We start from the raw sequence: 23,165 nt of genomic DNA on the forward strand, positions 1-23,165 counted from the left end.
AAATGCATGCCACACTTTTAAGATATTTGTAAAAAAAAAAAAAAGTGAAAACCATTTATCATTTTCCTTCCACTTCACAATTATGTGCCACTTTGTGTGGGTCTATCACATAAAATCCCAATAAAATACATTCACGTTTTTGGTTGTAACATGACAAAATGTGGAAAATATCAAGGGTTATGAATACTTTTTCAAGGCACTGTATTTAGCCCCGAAATATACTGAAATATACAGAAAATGTATATACGTGTAGTATGTGGCAGTGAAAGTATCACCTAAACTCAGTGCCAAAATCAGAGGTGTGTACTGTAATATAGCTATGGTATACACAGCCAAGCATCTAGTATATGCTCCTTGAGCATGATTAACTCCCATGTTTACAATGCTGTACATTTCTGTTCAATATACCCATTTAGAAATCATTGATTTAAAGTTAAACTATAATCGTTATGGGTCAATTTAATTTTAGCTGCTTTAACATTATTTTAAATATGTACAATCTTTGCTTTACAAAAACAAATTCCCATTAAATAGAGGACACACTTACTTGCAGTATCTGGTTACCATTAATGACTGTGCCATTTTGACTGCCTTGATCAACAAGTACATAATTCTGTAAATTGTGGTCAAAGTACACTTCTGCATGAAACTGATGGGAAATAAAAAAAAAAAAAAAATCAGTTATTTACTACAGAAACTAAAGCACATGAATTTATATATCTATAAGTCTATCTATAGGATAATCATATTGTGGTAGTATTTGATATGGCTGCAACTGTGCACATCCAAAATAAAGGGTCTGGTCTGGAAAAAATATATAATAAAAAAAAAACCAAGGAGAGTGTCTGGTGCTGCCCTTGGTTACCAGACTGTAACGGTCATCTTTCTAGAATGGGTTAGAGTATATTTATTGAGAGAATTAACCATTCAACTTACTCCAATTTAGACAGTAGTGATGAGAACAATACTCACCTTACTGACACCAACTTCTGGGATGCGAATTGTATGCCCCATGTCCTTCTCTCTAAATAACAAAATAAAACATTTTATTTCACCCTAATCACACACACTGTCCCTTCCATCCCCCAAGCTCTACCTACCTCCCAATGGTGGCACTTTTTACAGCTGTAATTATGAACAGTGATCCTTTTTGAAGCACCGGTGAGCGCACCACTATTACCCGAATGCACGGAGGCCAGATCTGCTCTGTGTCTGCACAAGAACAGGGGATATCAGTTCTCTTCGGAGGTTTCAAAGGTTAATAGAAACTAGAATGAAAGAAATACTGGCTTTGCCATTGCCAAAATGAAATGGCAACCCTCTCCATGTGAAAACATCAGGACCCTTATGTATGTAAAACTGTGCCAAAAATAACACTTCTCGCTGTCCATTGCAACCACTCAGGTTTGAAATATAATTGATTAAGTGCAGACTTGGAAATAAAATATAAATAGGACTGGTTGCTAAATGTAATGAAATATGTTTTGCCTGTTAGCACACTTTTTATCTTGAAATAAAAGAAAAAAAAAAGAGCATGTGTGCTGAATCACCTCTTACAAGCTGCAGTCTTAACAGAAACCGGACGACATTTGGCCAGTGTGTACAGCAGCATGTCTGACAGAAGCCGGTCTAACGATTGGCTTTTATTGAACGACCATGCTGGAAATCCAACATCCGATTAATACCTGCAGCCAGTGGCTGTGAGTGCTGATCAGTGTATTCTAGCGGGGGGCTGCAATATCCCCCTATCAGGACACAATAGCTCAGCGGGGATCGCTGTAATAACTTTGCTAAATTAGTGCGGTGACCTCTCCATTTTTCGCTCAGCCCTCTGGGTTGAATGAAAAAGAAAAAAACTGCCCGTGTCTACCTAGCATTATGCTACAGTATCCTTTAGATCTACCAACCACTACAAAGGCCTGAATGAATGATTTTAAATTGAGTAGATTGTTTACGTAGATGCTCACTTTATATAGCTTTGGTAAGTCTAAAGGAGAATTAAAACATCCTTTTACTAAGTGGTTCTTTTTTACCCTCTGCGTGCCATTTCAAGCTAATTTGGGTTTGAAAAAAAAAAAAATAGATAAGCCCCTGCATCACTCCCTACTTCCACCACTAAATGATCCTGTGCCTATAGAAAGTACATCATCTGTAGCACCAATAAGAAATTGTCACATACTCCAAATGCTGAGGCTGCCGAATGCTTTGGCCAGATTCTATTAGGTCCAAAAATACATACTAAAATATATTGTTACATTTTACAACACGGCTATGGAAAAATATACCGCTTTTTTGGCTGAATCTGGGAGTTTTTTTTACAGTATCTAATAACCTTAAACACAAGGCAGCACTAAAAAGCCCTACATAACATCCACAGATAAAATTAACAAAACGGACTAATGCTATTCAGAAGCCATTTAGTCTCAAATTGGAGCCAAAAGGGCAATTTAAGGATCTTGAGACTGTTTGATTCTACTGAAAACAGTTGTAAAAGCAAGTCTGAGCTGCCCCCAAAATGTTTCTAAGGTAACAATACTGTTGAAAAGCTGCATCCCCCCCCCTTGATAGTGTCCCCTGCTCACTTCCTGCTTTCTACTTCTTGTCTTCCTTCCCTCCTTTGCCTTCCCTTCCTTTCAAGGACTCTTGCCTTCTCTTAGCTCTATTTTTTTTTAGGAAAGTTCAGGAAACATGACATACTTTAAAGCCGAATGTAGACGGATCAAGTCTAACCTAGTTCAACAGAGACCGGTCAGGATTCGATCCATCTATGGGCAAGCTGGGTGTACTGAAGTCGGATCCATCGATCGACTACTGTATAAACAGCCTATAGCTGCGAGCAGTAATCATTGTGTCCTACAAGCGGGGAAGGCTCCCCACCAGCAGAACACATTAGCGCTGCAGAAGGGATTCATAGTCAGTGTCGATGTGGGATTTTCTTTTCTGCAACCCATGGTTGCGGGAATGAAAACTGCATTATCTATGGTTTGTTTTACACTGACTTTATGTATAGCCTGCAGTGACTGTGTTTTATTCACCTTTTTTTATTGGTTGATACATTAAAAACATTTCCTGGATAACTCACAATATCTTGACTGCTTCATGAAGAGTCTATTTGGTGAACACTTAGAGATATACACATGTTGGCACTTAACTGTATATTTAGGCAATTAATTTTTCAGATTCCATCTTCCAAGTTACAGCCCTTTCAACTATGTAATGCTTAGTAAACATGTGTGCATGTGATGATTTATAGATATAAGCCAGCAACTCGGTGAACTCAAATGTTGAAAATCTTTATTTGTTACACAAGAACATCCAGTAAAAATAATGCTAACACCTTTTTATAGGAATAAGTGCACAGTGGCTGAAACGAGTTTTACTGAATGTACTTGTGTAACCAATAAAGATTCTCAACATTTGAGTCCACCAAGTTGCCAGCTTATATCCATCAATATTAAAAGTACTGAGGAACTGCACATCCCAGCCTCAAGCAAGGGTTTTCAGCCTTGGATAGCATCACCTGCAGTAGAGCTTGGGTATTGTATTCAATGATTCCACATGATGGTTTACATTTCCCAATTTTGTATTGTAAACTTCAATAAAAACACATTCAAGAAAATGAAAAGGTACAAAAACTTCAAATTCATAAGAAATAACAGCACCTTTTTAAATTGAAATGGGCTCACATTTGCTAGCCACAGTGAAAGGACAGGCTCTCTCTAGTCGGAATTGGTTGAGAACATACAATAGAAAAAACAGTTATCACTTAGCTAAGAAAACTGTCACAGTGTCAGCACTGCTATCATGATCACCTTCGGTGTCAGAGTTGTGAGTAGAGGCACTCTCTGCACTGGACATTTCTTCATCACTGGAGGTCTTCTCAGAGTCAGAGAGCTCGCCCTCTTCTGGTTCACTGTCATCTACAGAAGAGGAGCTGTCCCTGGTACTGGATTCTGCCACCTGACTGCTCAGCTTGAGCTTCTTGTTTCCACTAGCAGGCTCTTCCCTTTCATATGGACAGACTCTGTCATTTTCTGACCAACAGAAGGACTCTCTCACCTCATTTGAAGCCTTGGGAAAAATTGGGGCAACACTCAGGAAAAAAATAATGCCAAGCATAGAAAAAGAAACAATCATATAAAGCTAACTTATTATAAGAAAGTTGAGCTTCCCTAGCACTCTTCCAATCATTTCACAGAGAGATGTTTTAAATCATAGTGTACAGAGTAACTTTAGCCTCAGCGTGTGATTGGGTTAGGAATAAGAGACGGTAAGCACTACAGAGACCGAGTACTTGGTAAACAATATCATGGAAGCCCCCTTTAGTAAATAATAAACTTTCGTGTCACTAAATTTTAATTCTTATGCTGCTACAAGTAATAAATAAATAGGAAGGTATATTCGATTTTCTTGTTTTAAACTTTTTTATTATTTTATTTTTACATTTCTTTAGATGCTTTCTGGCTTCTACCCTAACCCAAAATTTTGTCATACACCCCAGGAGTCTACATGGGTGTTTTTTACTTTCATCTGGAGGAGGCGTTTTTTAGGCTAAGCACACCCTCCAACGTGCCTGTGCAAAAGGCAGATGGATTCCAAGCAATAAATGCTGTGACCATCAATGAACACAAGAGAAAAGGATTTTACGGACACTTAATATCTTCATTTGACAGATGGGACGTTCCAAAGCAGTATCAGCATGAGGGGTGGGAAACAAACACAGCAGTAAACAATTCCCAACATGGCTAAAACTTACACAACTAGGTAAACCATGAGCTCAACCAGGAACAACTGGAGCTCACCTACCAGAAAAAACCCTCAAGAAGCAGAAGTCTCTGCCACAGCGGTCTGTAAAGCCTTGCGGCCAAAGGCAGCATCTGCAGATGCAGAAATATCCACCTTGTAGAACTTGGTGAACGTGTGTACAGACGCCCAGATGGCCGCTTTGCAAACTTGGACCATTGATACCTGATGATAGAAAGGCCCAGGAGGCACTAAGCGCCCTTGTGGAATTCGCTTTTAAAAAGAAAAAGGAGGAACCTGACCCTTAATTGAATAGGCCTTCACTACCTTTGGCTGATCCATCTAGAATTGGTTGCAGCAAACGCAGCCTGCCCCTTACGAGGACCATCCGTAAGAATGAACAAGGAATCCGATTTCCGAATAGGCTCAGTCACCATCACCTTGATGGCCTGGACCACATCCAAGGAATGCAAAGCAACCTCTTTTGGGTGCTTTGGCTTAGGAAACTCTACACAATGTCCTCATTCAAGTGGAACCCGAAAACGACCTTAGGAAAGAACAACTGACAGGGGTGAAGCACCACTTTGTTTCTGTGAACCACCAGTTGGGGCGACCTACAGGGCAACGCGGCCAGAAGCGACAGCCACCAAGAAAACCCCTTTCTGTGACAATGTAAGTAGAGGAATTTCACGAATATTCTCAAAGAGCGGTCTTTGAAGAACCGACAATAGCAGGTTAAGATCCCAAAAAGGCACTAGTGATCTCACCAGAGGGGCAAAATGGCGAAACCCCTGCACGAAGGTGTGAACCAAGAAACTAGTTGCCAATGGCCTTTGAAAGAAAATTACCAAAGCTGAAATCTGGCCCTTAATGGTGCCCAAAGCCTAACGCTGATCTACACCTTGTTGGAGAAACTCCAGCAGAGGTGATACTTAAAAGGAGAGAGGGACAACCCCCCCAAGACTCACACCAAGTAATATACAATTTACACACTCAATGGTAAATCTTCCGAGAAGTAGATTTCCTAGCTTTCAACAGAGTAGGAATCGCCGAATCAGACAACCCCCTATGCTTCAGTACCTGCCTTTCAATAACCAGGGCGTTAAAGCCAGCGACTGTAAAGCAGGATGAAAGATCGGTCCTTGAGACAGAAGATCCTCTGAGAGGAAGTCGCCAAGGGGCATCGACTACCAGTCTTACCAGACCGCGTACCAGGACCGACCCAGTCCAGTCTGGGGGCCACCAGAATCACTGGAATCCCTTCTGCCTCGATTCTGGGCAGAAGTCTCGGCAGAAGTTGTATTGGAGGAAAAGCATAAAATTGGTCAATACAGGCCCCAAGGCCCAAGACCTCGCAACAAATCACGGGACCTTCCGGTTGAGCTGAGAGGCCCAAAGGTCCACATCAGGGGTCCCCAACAGAAGACACAGTTGATGAAAAACTTCCGGGTAAAGGGACCGTTCACCCGGACACAGTGCCTGATGACTGAGGTAGTTCGTCTGCCAATTTTCCACCCCTGGAATGTGCACAGCAGATAGCGATGGAACGAGGCGTTCTGCCCACCTTAGAATACCGGCCACTTCTTTGGCCGCTAGGGCACTTCTGGTGCCCCCTTGGTGATTGATATATGCCACAGCTGTGGTGTTGTCCGATTTAATCCTTACCGGACACCTCGGCAGACGATCCGTCCACTGGGACAGCTGCAATTTCAAGTTTTTATTCTGGGAGAAACACCCAGGGCTGACGCTGAATCCAGATTTAGCTGCAGGAAGTCCAACTTGGTGGACAGGGTCAAGGCTGACTTTAGAAAATTCAGAGTCAGGCCGAACTCCTGCAGAGTTCTCATCAATGTGTAAATTCTCCTTTAGGACAGAGGACGATCCCTCCCGCAGAAGAAGATCGTCCAGGTACCCCAGTACCAAAATCCCCCGCTGTCTGAGCAAGGCTAACACCAGGGCCAACGCCTTTGTGAGCACCCAAGGGGCTGAGGCGAGACCAAAGGGTAAGGCCACGAATTGATAGTGCTCCTTGCCTATGGCAAAACGAAGAAAACGTTGATGCCCGATGTAGATCGGGATATGAAGGCAAGCGTCCTTACAATCAATGGAGGCTAGAAAGTCCCCTTGATAAAGGGAAGCCATAACTGTGAAAATGGATTCTATTCTGAACCCGCACAAAGTGGTTCAGGGCCCCGAGACCCAGGATGGGATGAACCTTCCCCTCCTTCCTGGGGACCGTAAAAAGAGGTTTAAATAAAACCCCTGAAAACGTTCCGACGCTGGAACTGGGACAATAAAACCTTGTGACAACAAATCCTGTACCGCTCCTAGAAGGCCCTGCAGCCGATCCGCGGACAGATGCAAATTGGAAGGTAAGAACCTTGCAGCGGGCAAGGATCGAAACTCGATCTTGTAACTGGACCGAATCAACTCGAGTACCCATTTGTCTTGGATGAATGAGGTCCATGGATCCAGAAAGAAAAAAGGGACATCCCCCCACCCCTAGTACGGTTGAGGGCGTCCCTTAAGGCGGAGGAGGGCTTATCCGCAATGCCAGAGGATCGCGCCTTGGACTTACCACCCCAGGGTCTCTTGGAACCCCCTGTGAAGGGACGAGAGGGCTAAAACCCTTGTTCTGCGACCCTGTGGGATGAAAGGGCCACTTGTGAGCAAAAAAAAAAAAAAAAGACAGGACCGCGTTTGCGGCGAGGCTCTCTGTTCTTAGTGACCTGCGGGAGCAAAGTGCTCTTGCCTCCCGTGAGACCCTTAATGATCTCTTCCATGAAGGCTCCAAACAGACGTCTCCTATAAAGGGAAGATCCGTCAGAACCATTTTGGAGGCCTGGTCCGCAGGCCAGCATTTCAACCAGATCATGCGGCGCAAGGTCATTACTGTCACCGACGCACCGACCTAACGAGGCTGCATCCAGTGAGGCATCGCAGATATATCGCAACCCCTATATTAAGTGGTCCACCAGCTCTGCCATTTTGTGAGGGTGCCGACCCTCTTTCAAATCTCAATCTTTCAAATTGCGTCTGCGGCTGCCAAATCAGCCTCAGAATCTAAGGAGGCAGCAGAAACAGGAGAAGGCGGAGGGCGCTTTTTGCCAGGTCTCTTCTGTAAGACCATGTTTACTTTAGACACTAAAGATTGTAATGCCCCATACACACGTGCAGATTATCTGCAGACTTTTGTCTGCAGACTTACCAAAACCATATAATATGAGGTCAAACCTAAACACTTTCAATTTGTATGCAATCCGGCAGGCCCTTGCACTACATAGAAAAGGTAAGTCTGCAGATAATCTGCACGTGTGTATGGGGCATAAGACTGCTGTCATGGCCACCATAGCAGAGGGGGGACCCCCGAGGATCCCCCCCGAGAGTGGGTCTGGTGGTGAGACATGTTCAGCAGGCTCTGTGACACCCTGGTGCCGCAATGGGAACACAGTATAAAGTTTTACAATAAGCTATGAAAATAACCCCAGCAGCGCTGGTTCCTGTGGAACTACAGGTCCCAAGACACTGCAACAGAAATCCAGGCAGGGAGATACCACCCCAAGACTCGCCAAACGTGTCTCAGCAGAAGCCAGGAGAGAGGGGAATGAGCGCCAACAGCCTGCAGCACATCAATCCAAAAGGAAGACGATTGGCCGTGCTGTCACTAGAGGTCACCCGCTAAACACCGCTCTATGCGGCAACAAGAAACTGGTCACTGCATCTACAGAATCCGCATTCAGCATCTGCAGATAGAATCCACCAAAACATGGCCACCAGTCTTCGGGAAAATGGCCGCCGAGTGGCCGCACATGTAACCACAACAAAATGGCAGTGCCGTCTGAGGGCGCGCAAAGTGCCTGAAGCAAGATACACAGCCAGGGGGCCTGATAGGGACCCCCCACAGTACACAACACCCCCAAGACCGACATCCGGACGCACAGCAACTCGATTGTTTCATCCCACCTAACGGACATCGATCACCTCACCGAGGTGACATTGTCCATTAACAAAAGTTAAAATGACCAGTACACCCACAAGGGAGTAGGGGAGGGAGAGCCCATGCAGGGGGAATCCCGCTAGTGAGGGGGGAGGGAAGGTAAGTGGGAAGGGTACCTGGGAGACCTAGCGACCCTGGCAGGGCCCCGCTTTCACCCCACACTTCCTGAGGGAGAGGGGGGCAAAACTCACCATACCATTGGAACTTGGCAGGGGTCACTCCAGGCAGGTCACCTCCCCACCTGGGAACGAGGGGTGCTGCGGGCCAGAGGAATGCTGCGACTTCGGCCGCGACCAGGTGGTGTGCGTCCTTGCGAGATGCCCCACTCGCAAGCCCATGCCTCCAGTGGGACCATGTCACGGCCAACCTAGCGCGGAACTGAGGTCTGCACGCGCTCGCTGGCCAGACTGGGACGACCATAAGGATCTATGATATCCAGTGAGTCACCCAGTCCGGCAGTTGATTGGAGTTCTCACAGGAACAGAAAGAAGAAAACAAAAAGGAAAAAAGTTTTGTTTTAAAAAAGGAAAAAAAATGCCAGGACCAGAGATTCCAGCAAGGAGCTAGGTCCTTACTCCTGACTAGGTAGAAAAAAACTGAGATACTAAAGCAGGAAGTGGGAGTATACCACCTGGGACTGCCCTATAGGCATAGTTAAGCTTTGTTAACCATTTTCCGCCTAGTATTCTACTTCTAGGGAAGAGCAGCATAACCCATCTTTCAAATGAAGATATGAAACTGTCTGTCAATGAACAAAACAGAAATATTAATTTATTTTCACAAAGTCTGCTGCCACGGTTTTTTGATAGCAATTTGCATATACTCCAGAATGTTATATGAAGAGTAAATCAGATGAATTGCAATTAATAATGAACTTAATCCCATAAAAAACCTTCCCACTGCATTTGTGAAGAAAGCTTCAGGGTGCCCAAGAAAGTCCAGCTAGCGCCAGGACCGTCTCCTACAGTTAAATCAGCTGCGGGATCGTGGCACCACCACTGCAGAGCTTGTTCAGGAATGGCAGAAGGCAGGTGGGAGTGCATCTGCATGCACAGTGAGGCGAAGACTTTTGGAGGATGGCCTGGTGTCAAAGGCAGCAAAAATGCTACGTCTTTCCAGGAAAAACATTAGGGACAGACTGATATTCTGCAAAAGGTACAGGGATCGGACCACTGAGGACTGGGGTAAAGTCCTTTTCTCTGATGAATCCCCTTTCCGATTGTTTGGGCATCCGGAAAAAAACATGTCCAGAGAAAAAAAGGTGAGTGCTACCATTAGTCCTGTGTTATGAGAAAAACAGTAAAGCATCCTGGAGCCATTCATGTGTGGGGTTGCTTCTCAGCCAAGGGAGTGGAGGAGGGGATATCTAGAGGAGGGGATATCTAGTACAATCTCAGTATTTGCAGATGATACTAAATTAGGCATGCCAATATCTTCTATGCAGGATGTGGAAATCTTGCAAGCAGACCTGAACAAAATAACGGGGTGGGCAACTACATGGCAGATGAGATTTAATGTAGAAAAATGTAAAGTAATGCACTTGGGGGCCAGAAACCAGAAAGCAAGCTACTCACTAGGGGGGGAACCTCTGGGTGAGTCTAGGATGGAAAGGGACCTGGGGGTACTGGTAGACAACAGGCTTGGCAGTGGCATGCAATGCCAAGCCGCCGCAAGCAAAGCCAACAGAATACTGGGTTGTATAAAAAAGGGGATTCACTCCAGAAATAAAGAGATTATTCTTCCACTCTACAAGACTCTGGTCCGGCCACATCTGGAGTATGCTGTCCAGTTCTGGGCACCGGTCCTCAGGAAGGATGTGCTGGAACTGGAGAAAGTCCAGAGAAGGGCAACAAAAATAATTAGGGGAATGGAGGACATCAGCTATGAAGAAAGACTACAAGTACTGAACCTATTCTCTCTGGAGAAGAGACGATTGAGGGGGGATATGATATCAATGTACAAATACTGTACTGGCGACCCTAGCATAAGGAACAAACTATTCAGAGAAAGGAGATACAATAAGACACGTGGCCACTCACTAAAACTTGAGGAAAGGCGGTTTAACCTTAAAGTGCGTAAGGGGTTCTTCACTGTAAGAGCGGTAAGGATGTGGAATTCTCTTCCACAAGCAGTCGTATCAGCGGGGAGCATTGATAGTTTCAAAAAACTATTGGATGGACACCTTAAAGACCACAACACACAGGGGTATACAATGTACGGTTAAAAGCAAACACACACACACACACACACATCATAGGTTGAACTGGATGGACTTGTGTCTTTTTTCAGCCTCACTAACTATGTAACTATGTAACTTACAATTTTGCCTAAGAACACAGCCATAAATAAAGAATGGTACAAAAACCATCCTCCGAGAGTAACTTCTCCCAACCACCAAAGAACAGTTTGGTGACGACCAATGCCTTTTCCAGCATGATGGAGCACCTTGCCATAAAGCAAAAGTGATAACTAAGTGGAAAAAACCCCCCCAAAATTCTGAAAAACTTCAAGCAGTGATGTGGCCCAGAAGTTGATTGACAGCATGCCAGGGTGAATTGCAGAAAAAGAAGGTTCAAAACTGCAAATATTGACTCTTTGCATAAACTTAATGTAATTGTCAATAAAAGTCTTTGACGCTTATGAAATGCTTGTAATTATACTTTAGTATACCATAGTAACGTCTGACAAAAAGAAATAAAAACACAAGCAGCAGACTTTGTGAAAATTAATATTTGTGTCACTCAATTTTTTTTGCCACGGCTGTACAGTGGTAAATGACAGCCGGCTTCCTCTCTCCTCCATGCCCACTAACCAGCTAAACACAATTAGGGCGGGATAATACATGTAGATTGATGGAGGCATCACTTCCCTGTTATTCTAAGACACAGGCTGGAGGGACGGGATATAGCCTGTGATTGGCAGAAATCCACCCACACCATTTTATTACCACAAAATAATAAAAATTGAATGTCAAAAATATATTTATTTGTATGACGATTTATAACAGTTTTATGCTATTCATTATTTTTATGCTGTATCCCAAAGGTTGTTTTTTTTTTTTTTTTTTTTTTTAACATGTCACAAGCAGCAGAGGACTAGAATCTGCTTAGGTTTCCTTGCAGACAGGCTGGGAAAGATCTGGGTCACATGACAGCTGTATATCATTTAGGAAAAAAGGTACTTCTGTTTTTTTTTTTTTTTTTTTATTAAAATAATTACAGTGGCATCATCCACATACAGAAAGAGAAGAGAGAATGTAAATTATCTCTATCAGTGAGGTCATCCTTGCCAGACTACTTAACATTCCAGGGAATTTCAGTCCTAGGATTCCGTTTTCTGGCTTATACATCTGGAGGCACTGTCTGTTTATACATGGTCTGACTCCCCTTCTCTCCCCAACTCCCGGTGGGAAGTGTTGCACTGCCAAGAGGAGGAAGGATTTTTCTTTTTTTCTTTCATACTATGGTATGTTATCCATTGGAACAGTCGAATGGACGTAGGGAAATATTCAATGGTTATATGAGAAGATTCTGATTATGGTATCAACTACTCATATCTGTGTTTCTCCAGATGAAGCGAACTACTGATTTCGCGAAACGCGCTGAGTTAGACGCGGCACAGATTGATAATGACATAGTATTAGAATGTCAGAAATAGATGAAGTTATATTTTGTATGTACCTATATTCCATTTTTCATTGATGAATATCATTTATACTGTTAAGATTCTTTCATGATCTATTTTTATATGTATTTTTTCATGTAATAAATGTATGTAATTTTAATGTCTGTTATGTGTCTCCTTAAAGTCCCGTGGGCATCTAGTCTCTGTCTTAATGTAAATTATTTAGTTTGTGTTTAGTATCAGCTTAGTTCTATCAACACACCCTGCACCTAATTAGATTTACTTTGCTTGTGTTTTTTTCCCCACTTTAAATTGCACCTGTGCCAAAACTATGGACAGTAAGGGTCCATTCACACTAGCGCGACTTGTCAGGCGGTGGGTCGCTCGCCATTGAATAGTACAGGACCCGTTCTAATAGGAGCGACACAAGTTGCTCCGACTTAGAAAAGGGGTCCTGTACTACTTTGGGGCGACCTGGAGGTGACTTGCATTGACTTCAATTATATGTAGTCTGTGCAAGTCGCGCTGAGGTCACCCCACCAAGTCGTGTCGCCCCAGTCTGAATGGGGTCTAAAGCATTAACAGTCTTAATAAGCAGTAAACAGGCTTTAAAACAAGCCTTCACTGACCTCTTTAGCTGCTTGTACTCTAAAGTAAATAATTGTCAAAGATACAGCAACTACAAAGATTCCGAAGTCTAGTTTTAGTCAGTTTCTAACGGCTTCCAAGCATCTGCTGTGTTTACAGAAGCTTGAAACATTACTCCATTTTGTCACGTTACAACCAAAAACATAAAATGTATGTTATTGGGATTTTATGTGACAGACCAACAGAAAGTGGCACGTAATTGTGAAGTGGAAGGAAAAAATTGGATTTCTGACTTACTGTAAAATCCATTTCTCTGATGTTCATTGATGGACACAGCTCCTGTCATTCTTGATCATTGGGTTATGCTGCCCCTTACATGAGTAGAACACTAGGCAGAAAAAACTTCTGGCTACACCCATGGGCAGTCCCAGGGGGTATACTCCCTTTTCCTGCTTTAGTCACTCAGTTTTGTTACAAGCAGTGTCAGGAGAATTATAACTCCACAGAGGGGTGGGTGCTGTGTCAGTCAATGAACATCAGAGAAATGGATTTTGCCAAAGCAGTGTTAAACATGGAGGGGTGGGAAACAGCAAAAAATCCCCAAAGCTAAACATTAGCCCACCAGGAGACAGGGGCTCAGCCAAAACAACTGTAGCCCACCTGAAAAAAACAACAATACACCCTCAGAGGATCAGGTCCTATCAGGGATTCCCCCATCAACACAGTCATTTTCTTCCCTATTACTCGTGGTGGGAGAAAAGAACATCACTTCTTTACACTCTGCAGAGCTCAATGAGGAGAACTGATTGCAAGGAAGGGACATACTCCCCTTCACGCAGCACAGCTCCCTCCACGCAGCATAGCTCCCTCCCATTACACCTTATCTCTTGTGCTGGGAAAATCTGTCAGAAGTGGCTCATACAGATAACAGAGGAAGGATGCAGCAGAGAGAAAATCGCACTTAGCACTTTGGATAGAGACAAATACACAGTATAGAAGGATATACTCTGTTCATATTTCATGTCCAAGGCTTTGTCAGGGTGCCAGGAAACCAGACCACACGAAGATGCAAGTAAAATAAACCAGTTAATTAAGGCAACAACAAACAATAAATGCACAGCAAGTGTGAGGAGCAAAATCAGGAACAACCGGGGTCGAGTCCAGTAGCGGGTAGTCTGCCGATGCCGGATCGTCTGCCGATGCAGGGCCATCAGCCAGGAAAGTCATCAGCCAAGCCAGGTCATGCATGGAGGAACACAGAGAACAGAAGACTGCTAGCAGTAATGCACACTGGAGCACAAACACAAAGGCAAGGACTGCAAGCTATCAGGTGATATATATATAGTCGGATGTGCAACATCATCACTGAGCGACGCCCAGGCAGCAGGCAACTGATGATGCAAACAGAGTCTATAAGAGACAACAGTCTGCACATGTGCAAGATGGCTGCCAACAGGAAGGCAAGGTAAGACCTTGACATTACCCTCCCCTCAACGGCCCCTCTTCTGCGGAGCAAAAAACGGTTTCTGAGGAAAGCGAGCGTGGAAAGCGCGGAGAAGGGTGGGAGCATGAACATCAGTGGATGGAACCCAGAAGCGCTCCTCAGGACTATAACCCTACGAGTGCACCAGGTATTGAACCTGATCTTGGAACAGACGAGAATCAAAGATGCTGCTAACCTCATACTCCTCTTGATTGCCCATAGGAATGGGACGAGGGCAAGGAAGAGAAGTATAACAATTGCAAACCAGTGGCTTCAAAAGTGACACGTGAAAGACATTGGAGATATGCATGCCAGGAGGAAGTTTAAGGGCATAGGCCACCGGGTCCACCTTACGGAGGATGTGAAAAGCCCAACAAAATGGGGTGCCAGTTTAGGAGTGGGCACCCTGAGGTTGAGATTATGGGTCGACAACCACAACCTCTCGCTGATCTGGTACGAAGGAGCAGATAAATGTCTCTGGTCTGCCTGGAGCTTCTGACGCTGTGCAGAGACCCATAAAGAATCTTGAATCTGCACCCAAGAGGAACAGGGGGCACGAAGATGATCCTCCACAGCCGGGATGTCCTGTGACGAGAACGACTCAGGCAACACAAACGGGTTGGAACCAGTTATTGGCCATGAATGGAGACATTCAGGAAGACGAGGTGATGGCAGAGTTCCTGGCAAACTATGCCCAGGGTAGCAGATCAACCCAATTGTCCTGATGGTCATTGATATAGCAGCGGGGAAATTGCTCCAGAGCTTGGTTGGAACGCTCAGTGGCACCATTGGACTGAAGATGGTAGGCCGAGGAGAAGGAGAGTCGAATACCCAACTCGGAGCAAAAGGCGCACCAGAACCTGGAGACAAACTTGCTCCCACGGTCCGAGACAATCTCCTTAGGCAACGCGTGTAAGTGGAAAACCTCCCTGGTAAACACCGAGGCAAGCTCCTGAGTGGAAGGCAGCGGCTTAAACGGAACACAGTGGCACATTTTGGAGAACCGGTCGACAACCATGAGGATAACTGTGTAACCTTGAGACGCGGGAAGTTTCCCATTGGGAATGGGATGCAGTAGACCCAAGGGAAGGTGCGGCGGAGATTTGTTCTGGGCACAGACTGAACAAGCAGCCACAAACGCAGCAACATCAGTGCGGAGACATGGCCACCAGAACTGACAGAAAATAACCCAGGTCAAATGGTTCTTACCAGGATGACTGGCAGTCTTGGAATTGTGGTACGTGCGCAACAGTCTGATGCGCAACCCCTCAGGTACAAAACATTTGCCAGAAGGTCTCTCTGTGGGAGCATCAGGTTGGGCAGCCAAGATCTGTTCTCCAAGAGGAAAGGTTAAGTTGGTGCGGATGGTAGCCAGGATATGATCCGAAGGTATGACTGGTGTTGGCACGGAGTCCTACATGGACAACTCATAATACTGGTGGGACAAGGCATCAGCTTTAACCACTTCCATACCGCGTCATGTAAAATGACGTCGGCAAAGTGGTTGTGAGGATCCGGGCCGCCGTCATATGACGTCGCCCGGATCTCCCCTCTACTGCGCGCCCCCGGGGGCGCGCAGCGCGGTGATCAGGGGTGAGGCTCGTCCCTCGGACATAGCCCATCCCTGATCAAGGTAAACAGCCAATAGAAATTGGCTGTTTACCACGTGATCGGCTGTGTCAATCACAGCCGATCACATGAGCGGCTCCAGCACGAGCCGCTCGTTCTCTCTGCAATGCGCGCAGAGCAGCGATCGGGGACAAGGCTCGTCCCTCGGACAGAGTCGATCCCCGATCTAGGTAAAGAGCCAATGAAATTGGCTCTTTACCACGTGACCGCTGTGTCCAATCACAGCCGGTCACAAATGTCAACAGAGAACACGGTAACTAGCTGTCACCGTGTTCTCCTCCTCACACACTGATCCTGTGTGAGGAAGAGAGTGTGGTAACAGCTAGTTACCAATCATAGTGCACCCCAAACACACTGATTGCCCCCCCCCCCCCCCAATAAAGAGCACCTGTCACTAGCCCATCAAAGTACCCGAGTACCTGTCACCAGCCCATCGGGTACTCTGATGACGGGTACTCGGGTACTCTGATGACGGGTAGTCGGGTACTCTGATGACGGGTACTCGGGTACTCTGATGACGGGTACTCGGGTACTCTGATGACAGGTACTCGGGTACTCTGAGTACCTGTCAACGGAGTACCCGTCAGAGTACCTTCCACCTGCTCATCAGAGTACCTGACGCCTGAAGTACCCGAGTACTTGCCGCCTGCTCATCAGTACCCATCACTACTCATCAGTACTTATCAGTACCTATCACGTATCAGTACTGATCATCAGTACCCATCAGTACAGTATCACCTATCAGTATCAGTACTACTCATCAGTACTTATCACCTGCCTGTCACCTGCCCATAAGAGTATCCGAGTACCTGTCACCTGCCTATCGGAGTACTCGAGTACCTGCCACTTGCTCATCAGTACCAGAGTACCTGTCACCTGCCCAACAAAGTACCCGAGTACCTATCACCCTTCATATAGCCACCATGTCCAAGTCCAAAAAGGTTTATATACGTCCTCCGTTTAAACCTAAATACCGGTGTTATGGCAGCAGATAGCTGCCATAACCCTGGTATTTTTTTAAACGGTGGACGGTTGGCTTTCCGATAAGGGTGGTCCCAGCGGCGGATTCGCCGTGGGATCACCCTTCCGGGATGGCGGAAGAGGCGCCCCCCCCCTCCCGCCACGTTCCGGTCCTTTTCCCCGCTTACCGGACCCGCCGGCAGCGGGGAAAACGATCCGGTCCCAGATCCTCACAGACAGGATGTCGAGTGAGGGCAAGCTTGCCCTCACTTGACTCTATGGTCTTGGAGGACCGGAGCTACGGAAAATGTTGTTGCCTAGCAACCGGTTTAAAGGTCCTTTTTTTTTTTTTTTTTTTTTCATTTTATATAATAATTTTTTTTTTTTCTATCTTTTAGTGTACTTGTGAGATCTGAGGACTTTTTGACCCCAGATCTCACAAAAAAGAGGTCCTGTCGTGCCTATTTCTATTACGAGGAATGTTTACATTCCTTTTAATAGAAATAAAAATGATCAATTTTTTTTTTTTTTTTTTATAAACGGTGTAAAAATAAAAAATAATAAATAAAATAAATAGTAAAAAAAAAAAAAAAAAAAAATTAAAGCGCCCTGTCCCCGTGAGCTCGCGCGCAGAAGCGAACGCATACAGAAACCCCGCCCACATATGTAAACGGTGTTCAAAACCACACATGTGAGGTATCGCCGCGATCGTTAGAGCAAGGGGAATAATTTGAGCCCTAGACCTCCTCTGTAACTCAAAGATGGCAACCTGTAGAAATTTTTAAATTGTCGCCTATGGGGATTTTTAAGTACCAAAGTTTGTCGCCATTCCGTGAGCGTGCGCAATTTTGAAACATGACATGTTGGGTATCTATTTACTCGGCGTAACATTCTTTCACATTATGGAAAAAAATTGGGCTAACTTTACTGGTTTCTTATTTTTTAATTAAAAAAAGTGAATTTTTTCCAAAAAAATTGCGTTTGGAAGACCGCTGCGCAAATACGGTGTGATAAAAAATATTGCAATAATCTCCATTTTATTCTCTAGGGTCTCTGCTAAAAAAAAAATATATAATGTTTGGGGGTTCTAAGCAGTTTTCTAGCAAAACAACCGATTTCAGCTTGTAAACACCAAATGTCAAAAATAGGCCTAGGCAAGTGGCTAGGATGCATGATGGTGCGCCTTGGATGTTGGGCCCCTCTATATGGCTAGACTGTGAAAAAGTCTCACACATGTGGTATTGCCATACTCAGGAGGAGTGGCAGAATGTATTTTGGGGTGTCATTTTTGCTGTGTACATGCTGTGTGTTAGGAATATCCTATAAATTGACAACTTTGTGTAAAAAAAAAAAAAAAGAAGTTTTCATTTTTTTCCCACATTTTCCAAAAACCTGTGGAAAAAAATGATGTGTTCAAACGACCCATAATGCCTCATAGAATATACGATGGAGTGTTTGCTTTCCAAAATGGGGTCATTTTGTGGACTTTTCCATTGTATTGGTGCTCTAGGGCCTTGAAAAGTGTGATAGGTAGTAAGAAAGTTTTATGTGTATTTATGCTCCTAGAACGCCTGAAGGTGCTTCTTGGACGTGGAGTCTCTTTTTGTGGCCAGGCTGTGTAAAAGTCTCACACATGTGGTATCGCCATACTCGGAAGGAGTAGCAGAATGTATTTTTGGGTGTAATTTTTGCTGTGTACATGCCATGTGTTAGAAATAGCTTATAAATTGACAACTTTGTGGGAAAAAAAAGAAAAAACATTTTTTTTCTTCATTTTCCCAAGAATTGTGGGAAAAAATTACAACTTCAAAAAACCCACCATGCCTCTTACTAAATACCTTGGACTGTCTACTTTACAAAAAGGGGTTATTTGGGCGGTATTTGTACTGTCCTGACATTTCAGGGCCTCAAGAAAGGAGATAGGCCGTCAGTACATCTGGTGTGATCAATTTTCAGTAATTGGTACCATAGCTTCTAGACTCAATAACATTCACACAGACTAAATAATATACACTAATTTGGGTTAATTTTACCAGAGACGTAGCAGTATACATTTTGGCCCAAATGTATGAAGAAAAATTAATTTTTTGCAAAATTTTATAATAAACTAAAAAAAAAGTGTTTTTTTTTTCAAAATTTTAGCTCTTTTTTTGCATATATCACGAAAAAAAAACCCCCCAGTTGTGATCAAATACCACCAAAAGAAAGCTCTATTTGTGTGAAAAAAATGATAAAAATTTTGTTTAGTTACAGTGTAGCATGACTGAGCAATTGTCATTCAAAGTGTGAGAGTGCTGAAAGCTGAAAATTGGTCTGGGCAGGAAGGGTGTCTAACTGCTCTGTATGGAAGTGGTTAACAATCTTGGAGCTGGGCAAATAGCTGGCCACATAGATAAAACGGGACAAGAAAAAGACCCATCTGGCCTGACAGGGTGTGAGCCTCTTGGCCTCCGAGATACCGATCATAAGAATCTGATGTATGAGAACTGGAACCACAGAACCTTCAAGCAAGTGTCTCCACTCCTTGAGAGCCAGGGTAATGGCAAAGAGCTCTCGGCTTCCAATCTCGTAATTGAATTCAGCTGGAGACAGCTTCTTGAAGTAGAATCCCACAAGGAAGTAAGGGTCCATCAGGTGTCCGACGCTGAGACAGGAGGGCGTCTTCTCCCGTCTCAGACGCATCCACTTCTAGGACAAAGGACAAACTAGGATTGGGATAAGACAGAATGGGAGCCAAAGCGAAAGCACAGTTGAGGGCCTCGAAAGCTTGGAAGACAGCAGGCGTCCAATTGCAGGGGTCGCTGCCCTTCTTAGTCAGATCTGAGATAGGTTTTGCCAAAGAGGTAAAAGTTACTGATACATTTCTGATAGTAGTTGGCAAACCCAAAGAAAATGCTGAATGGAACGGAGACCACTAGGGAAAGGCAATTGTAGAACAGTGGAAACCTTCTGAGGGTCCATGGAGAACCCTTCAGCAGAAATGATGTAGCCCAAGAAGGCAACCTGAGACAGGTGGAATTCACATTTCTCAAGCTTACAGAAAAGCTCATTCTCACGCAACCGTTGCAGCACTCGTCTGACATCCAGGTAAAGTGATTCAATGGAGTCCAAGCAAATCAAGATGTTGCCCAAATAGACTACCAAGCATTGCTGCAACATATCACGAAAGACCATTGCTTCCTTGAGGCGGTCGAATAAGTCAGTATTAAACGGAATCGGGTATGCATTCTTGACCGTGATGCGATTGAGGCCCCTATAAACAATGCAAGGTCTCAACTCACCCCCCCCCCCCTTCTTTAGGAAGAAAAAACTGGCACCCGCTGGAGAAGTGGACTTGCGAATGTGCCCCCGGGCAAGCGCATCTGCAACGTACTCCTCCATAGCCTTTTTTTCTGCAACCGAGAGTGGAAAAACCCTGCCACGAGGGGGAAGAACACCAGATTGCAAGTCGATGGCACAATCGTACGGACGAGGAGGAGGAAGAGTACCAGCACACACCTTGCCAAATACATCTTGATACTCATGATATTCAGTAGGCAACACTGAATCCAAGGAGGTACAAAGTTACCTTAACCTCCCTGGCGGTCTGATTCTGTCCAAATTTCTGTGCTAAAAGCGGTACATTCTTTTGCATGGAAATCTGTTGTTTTATATTTAAAAACGCACCTTCCCCTGCGATCCCCCGCTGTCCTCCCAGCCGATGCCGGCACCTGTCTTCCGATTCCCTTCCCTGCGAGCGTTGCAATGCAGGGGGGTGAAACCGGCGGCAATTTAAAAAAAGTAAATACACTAAATTACATGATATAAAGTTGTGATCCTAATGGATTACACTGTGTCATGCCATTTCACCACAGGATTGCACCTGGTGACTTTTAAAGTGCCCTGCCTGTGCTTTTCCAGTTCTTTGTGCCTGGAAAATTGAGAATGACCATGGCGTCCAAAAAGCGTTCTTTTTGGGCAAAAGCGCTTTTAGACAAACTGGAAAACAGCGACAGCGAAACTGAGTTACTTGAATAACTGAGCGATAGCGATTCGTGGGAAAATTTGTCATCAGGTACGGAAAGTGACGACAGCGACGATTCTGATGTCTCTTTCTGGCACATAGCTCAGTTGGATATTCTGAAGAATCATTTGATATACTTCCCAAATTCCACAAGCTATGTGCCAGAAAGAGACATCAGAATCGTCACTGTCGTCACTTTCCGTACCGGATGACGAATTTTCCCACGAATCGCTATCTCTCAGTTCTCCAAGTAAATCCGTTTCGCTGTCGCTGTTTTCCAGTTCGTCTAAAAGCGCTTTTGCGCAAATAGAACGCTTTTTGGACGCCATGGTCGTTCAAATTATTCCAGGCACAAAGCACTGGAAAAGCACAGGCAGGGCACTGGAAAAGTTACCAGGTGCAATCCTGTGCTGAAATGGCATGATACAGTGTAATCCATTAGGATCACAGCTTTGTATGATGTCATTTAGTGTATTTACACTTCTGAATTTACTGTTGTTTCCACCCCCATGCGTCACAATCTCGCAGGGAAGGGAACCGGAAAGCAAGTGCCAGCAATCGGCCGTGCACAGAGCGGGGAGAGAGTGTAAGGACACCGGGGAGGACGGCGGGGGATCGCAGGGAAGGTGAGTAAGATTCTGGGGTAATCCAGAGTGTGGCTCGGGGTTACTGCTTTTGGTACTGAAAGTTAACCCCGAGCCACACTCGGAAATACCGCCAAGGAGGTTAACAGGCCCCTGGATAAAAACAGCGCCGCACTGTGGAGATCAAGAGAGGATCACAACCGACTGCCAATCAAAGGTCGGATTGTATTTCTGAAGCCAAGGGTACCCCAAAACAACAGAGTAGTGTGGGGACAATATAATGTCAACCGGAACAGTCTCGTGGGTAACCTGTGCCGGTTGCAGGGGTCTGCCATCAATCGCCTTGATAATTAGTGGTGAATTACAGGGCTGCAAGGGTACAGAATTTGCAGCAGCAAACGTACTGTCAATAAAGTAACCGCCAGCACCGGAGTCTACCAATGTCTGAGTAACCACCGAGCCTGCTGCCCAGGAGAAGACAACTGTGATTAACGGTTTATCTTTACGGGAAACTGGGGACGAGGAAATTCCACCTAAGATATGCTGAAGGACCTTAGGTGGGAGCGTTTCCCCGGATGGGTAGGACAAGTTTTTAGGAAATGCCCACCAAGGCCGCAATACAGGCACCGGCCCTCCCTCCTCCTAAAGGCCCACTCAGCGTCGGAAAGGCGAGTGAACCCCAGCTGCATGGGTTCACAGCCAGATGCACCATCCCCAGGAGGTGTGGGAGGTGAGAGAGGAATTGGTGGGAAAGAATCCCTCTGAGGTAAAAGTGCCAAAATCGGAGCCAACACTTTGGTGAACATCCGAGGCGAGACCAAAGGGTAACGCCACAAACTGAAAATGCTCTTCTCCCCCAGCGAAGCAAAGAAAGTGTAAATAGGAATATGTAGATATGCGTCCTTGAGATCGATAGAGGCCAACAGGTCTCCCTGAAGTAGGGACACCACCACCGCGCGAATGGACTCCATTCGAAATTTCTGTACCCACACAAAGTGGTTCAGAGCTTTTAGATCCAGGATAGGACGAACTTTGCCGCCCTTCTTGGGTATCGTGAACAGGTTTAAATAAAACCCCTGAAACCTTTCCTGAGGGGGAACTGGCACAATCGTGCCCTGCGACAGCAGATCTTGCACCCCCTCTCGTAGATCTTTTAACCGATCCGGAGATAGGCGAAGATTGGACGGGAAAAACCTGAAGGTTTCGGTTGGTCGCAGACTGGTCTGTAAGGAGAGCTTGGAATACTTTTTGTCTTGTTATATGTGTGGCCCTTCCAATGCTCCTTGCTGCAGAGACCAGTTACAGGTGTGGGCAGTAACCATTTGTTTGTGCTATAGATTATATTGACCAGGCAACGCACTGACACCTTTGCTGCCATAGTGCTATAGGCTGGATGTTCAGTGTGCCCCTGTGCCTTTAAGAAGGGGTGGGCTCCCTTCAGGTATATCTGTCCTACACCTGTCCATTAAATGCATGTGCTTCCATTGTTGGAGACTCACAGAATTTAGAGTTAGGACCACAGATAATGGGGTGCCTTGTCGGGGCTCTTTGGCT

At 45.0% G+C, this 23,165-nt stretch overlaps 1 protein-coding gene across 1 annotated transcript in view; it reads right to left on the minus strand.

The window, feature by feature from the left end:
• Positions 1-23,165, minus strand: part of AGGF1 (angiogenic factor with G-patch and FHA domains 1) — a 139,953-nt gene that overhangs the window by 67,043 nt on the left and 49,745 nt on the right. Inside the window, exons 6-9 of the mRNA XM_082275665.1 lie at positions 3,813-4,071; positions 1,101-1,212; positions 973-1,024; positions 548-649 (exon numbers count right to left, since the gene is read on the minus strand). Of these exons, the coding sequence (XP_082131791.1) occupies positions 548-649; positions 973-1,024; positions 1,101-1,212; positions 3,813-4,071 (525 nt within the window). The remainder of the gene's footprint in view (positions 1-547; positions 650-972; positions 1,025-1,100; positions 1,213-3,812; positions 4,072-23,165) is intronic.

The sequence above is a fragment of the Pelophylax lessonae genome, assembly GCF_965119305.1.
Source record: "Pelophylax lessonae genome assembly, chromosome: 1".
NCBI lineage: Eukaryota > Metazoa > Chordata > Amphibia > Anura > Ranidae > Pelophylax > Pelophylax lessonae.